Source organism: Manduca sexta, chromosome 11, assembly GCF_014839805.1.
Source record: "Manduca sexta isolate Smith_Timp_Sample1 chromosome 11, JHU_Msex_v1.0, whole genome shotgun sequence".
Lineage (NCBI taxonomy): Eukaryota > Metazoa > Arthropoda > Insecta > Lepidoptera > Sphingidae > Manduca > Manduca sexta.
Genome location: NC_051125.1, coordinates 13,737,701 through 13,741,726, shown reverse-complemented (window position 1 = coordinate 13,741,726; position 4,026 = coordinate 13,737,701). Strand labels below are relative to the sequence as shown.

The 4,026-nt window shown below is 40.3% G+C and overlaps 1 protein-coding gene across 1 annotated transcript; it reads left to right on the top strand.

The window, feature by feature from the left end:
- The first annotated feature begins 608 nt into the window (after positions 1-608).
- On the top strand, positions 609-1,854 carry LOC119189047 (spermatogenesis-associated protein 17-like). Its single transcript, XM_037437695.1, is given in 5 exon segments — positions 609-999; positions 1,088-1,442; positions 1,445-1,465; positions 1,468-1,534; positions 1,536-1,854. Coding segments are annotated over 5 exon segments (1,059 nt in total). The 5' UTR covers positions 609-702.
- Positions 1,855-4,026: the final 2,172 nt, after the last annotated feature.

Here is a 4,026-nt window from a genome sequence, read left to right as displayed (position 1 = left end):
AAGTCCACCATCCCCTAGGAGCTCGAATCTAAAGAGCCGCTAACGACTCAAAGAGGTTTTACTTTTTTTTCTATTTTAACGTTTCTAAAATGAAGAATACACAATTTTATAACATCAAACATTTATCTCAAAATAAATAACAAAGCGTCAGAATAAGCGAAATATTCCATTATGTTTTCACGACATTAATTCAGACTTCATTGTGGTAACTCATTATTGTGTTATGTTCATTCGTATGAACGAATATTACCACTAAATTCTGGGTGGAAAATAAATAAACAAGCGGACACACCTTGCCAATTTGATCGTTGAATTATTCATGATGTCTCACACGGGCTCACCTGAGGGTCGAGGCTGTGAGCACTCTCCAAATACGACTCGTGCCACGACTCACAGGGAGAACGAAACGAAATGGGCAACCGACCTCATTTGAGGGCACAAGAAAAATATATGACCCTATCCCTGAAAGGAGGCTAAAGTGTCATTATGATTAAGCGAGGGTGGCTATTGCTAGAGAAACCTGTGTAGATACGTCTGAACGACTCCCCAAGTAGGTCTTATTACCGAATATAAGATTCTTTTTGTTGCCTCATTCACAACCCTTTTGATTACTGCACTGGCGTTGGCCTGTCAAAATTTATTTACGTCGGAAAATGTTTTGACATCCAGTTGCAGTTATGTAGACTGATTCAAATATTTCTGATGGCTTCCGTGAATCGTTTGCTTCCACCGCCGCACGTTTTTTATACTGAACTACAAGAGCGAGCTGATTTAGCAGAAGAGCGTCGACACAAACGGTTCCTCGCAGTCCTACTATTGCAACGTTTTGCAAGAGGTTTCCTTATCAGAAAACACATCGCATGGTTGTCGCAGAATGCAACTATTATTCAATGCGCGTTCAGAGTCCACATTGCTCGCAAAGCTTACAGAATGGCTCTGAGAAGGGCTGTCCGACACAAACATGCCAAGCATTATGACCGAGCCGGTAAAATCATACAGGTATTTATTTATATTTCTTACTTACGTTGGGATTTAGCAGATATTGTACTAGCTTACAAAACGTGAACGTTTTGCCTTTTTAATACAGGCCCTCTGGCGCGGACATTATTCGAGGCGAACTAAATTTTGCTACCGCTCATATCGCCGTTGGTTGGTTACGGTGACGGAGCGTGGTGAGAGACGAGCTGCAGAAGCTATCGAGTTCGGCATCAGAAGCAGAGCTGACGACCTGAGAATTCTAGAAGAAGAAGCACGTCAATGGCTTGCCTTTGTCGTGTTCAAACTACACCATTTATTGAGGACATACGTCTGTGCCGGAGTTTATTCCGAACCGGGGACAACACAACTATCTGAATTCGAGAAGCTCCTCAAATCTATCCATTACACGGATTACATGAAAAGATTGAAGCGTAAATATGATGAGTTCGTGAGAAAACACCGACCGGGTTTTCCAATAAGAGGTTATTTCAATAATAGGGGACGGATCGGACTATTGGTATTTATCTTTGGCCGAAATGTACGAATTGACGGCTCGAGGCCGAAAAAGAAGACACGCGACATTTAGCCAGGCATCATGGTGCTATCCATAAGGAGCCTTTTTGTGGAAGATGGTTAGACCTCGAACTAATTTGGAAGGCAGAGGTCCTTTTACCGCCGAAGTCTCCCACACCACGGTCGCCGCCCGCCCCAGCTCCCACGCCTACTCCAGGTGGAGACACAGTTCCGCAAAAGGATCCCCGATTCCACCTTTATGTCAGACATTACACACCACAACCAGCCTTGTTCGATTACGTCGATTTTCATATAAACGTGTTACTAACCAGGAAATGTTCGGTGGAGAACGTCGATAAATAAAAAATGTTGGTGAGCGATAAGAGCGCCCGAGTGGTGTTTTTGAAATCACTTGGTTTTTACATGGTTGCGTATTATTTCTCCCTTTATTTTTCTTGCTCGGAAATCCGTAATCAGGCTGCTAAGTTTGGAAGGGTCGTCCGGATGTTGCGAGCCGCGAGCCTTTTGTTGTTTTGCTTTTGTTGTTGTGAATTTTACACTTGTAATTTATTTCAGGAAACGCCTTGGTGAGAAAGAAATTACGTTAAACTCTCCAAGGAAAATGTGTTTTGTAAATTAACATTTGCTTGTATAGGTTTTGAGGTGGCATTTATTATGATTTGTTATGTCCGAAGTAATAATACGACATTTACAACGTAAATAATAAAACAGAATTATTTTTGTGCCACGTTTGTGTTCAACAAAAATAAAGGAAGGGCACACTTCACTCACTACCTGTTTATAATGTCAAAAGAATGTCATACGTTAAACAGCATAATTTTGTTAGAGCATAACTGCAATTATCCTTTTCAAATTCACTTCTTAACCATAATGGATACATGAACTTTTATGTCTCGAGGAAACTTGCTTTGATACTTAATCCTTGATGCGTTAGTTGTACTTGCTCTCGCAGTTCTTTTAATGAAGTCGAATACAGCTCGACGGGACAAATTGAATAGCTCGCCACTCTAGACGTCGCGTCGTTCATATATGGATGTTATAATAATAAATAATAATATCAGCCCTGTATATACTTGCCCACTGCTGAGCACGGGCCTCCTCTACTACTGAGAGGGATTAGGCCTTATTCCACCATGCTGGCCTAGTGCGGATTGGTAGACTTCACATACCTTGGAAATTCCTATAGAGAACTTCTCAGATGTGCAGGTTTCCTCACCATGTTTTCCTTCACCGTTAAAGCGAACGATAAATTCACAAAGAATACACACATGATTTTTAGAAAAGTCAGTCGTGCCCTTGGGGATTTGAACCTAAGGACATTCGTCTTGGCAGTCCGTTCCACACCTAACTAGGCTATCGCCGCTGGATGTTAATAAAACATAATGCGATATAAGCCGCTGGTACAATTGTTACGGTGTACGTCTTCGAACTCATTTGTCTGACACCAGTCGTTTGACTCGGCAAATTTATTAGGGTCAGAATAATGCAGGTTGTGGGTTTCTGAACCGACTCCTTATTGCACAGCCCGACTTAAGGCGGGTACCCATTTGTTAGATGTATAATAGTTGACCCACTTTACTTATGTGCCACCAAGTTGGTGGAACGGATGTGATTTGCAGGTCTCCGGGCCGCAGACAATTATTTGGACCCTAATATTATTTCAGCTGTAAACTTTACTCAGACCTATTGTAAGTATACGTCACATAACTCTTTGTATGGGTTCGCTCTATATGAACACACGCGATGGATATAATTTTGGGTAAGTGGATGTAATGTTTACACCTGTGCCTATATTCTCGAGGATAACATATATATTTAAAAGTACTTAGATATTTAAAAAACGCTTCATTGGTTACAATAACAAAGCTATTTTCCGTACGACTTTCATGAAGAGACAATATACACACAACTTAATCTCAAATAATTACTACATACATCATTAATGTGCTAAATATATCTCGACAAAACTTTTCGCAAACAAGTATTGTATCTTATATAAAGGACAATGACTCCGAACATCCTAATAGATCTAGGACACGACACGTTTAGAACAACTTAATTATTAAAATTCATGGAAATCATATATAACATTACGAAACAACAATTGGACATCACATTTCACGCAATAATTGTATCGTAAACGCCAAAGGCCATTAAAACATTTAGGGTTTATTTCTCTTCCGGTTTTCTAAAGTTTGCATCAACTGTAACTGTCAGACTGGGTGAGGGTGTTTGGCACATGAATAATGTATGGGGTAAATTTGCAAGTGTTTCAATTTACACCCGCCGCCGACTCTACGTAGTTGATACGCACCCGAGCTGTTGAAGTGCAAAAAAGAAAACAACGAGTACTGGCATGCGTGAGGGGCTACCTCTATCTAGTTGTGTTATTAGATATTTGCTCAATTTCTGATTGTGTTAGAGTTGATTTTTCCATCATAGAGGTTGGGTATTTGTAGGTTAAAATACAGTGTGCACGAATAACAGTTATCTATTAAAAATAGTTAAGTAATC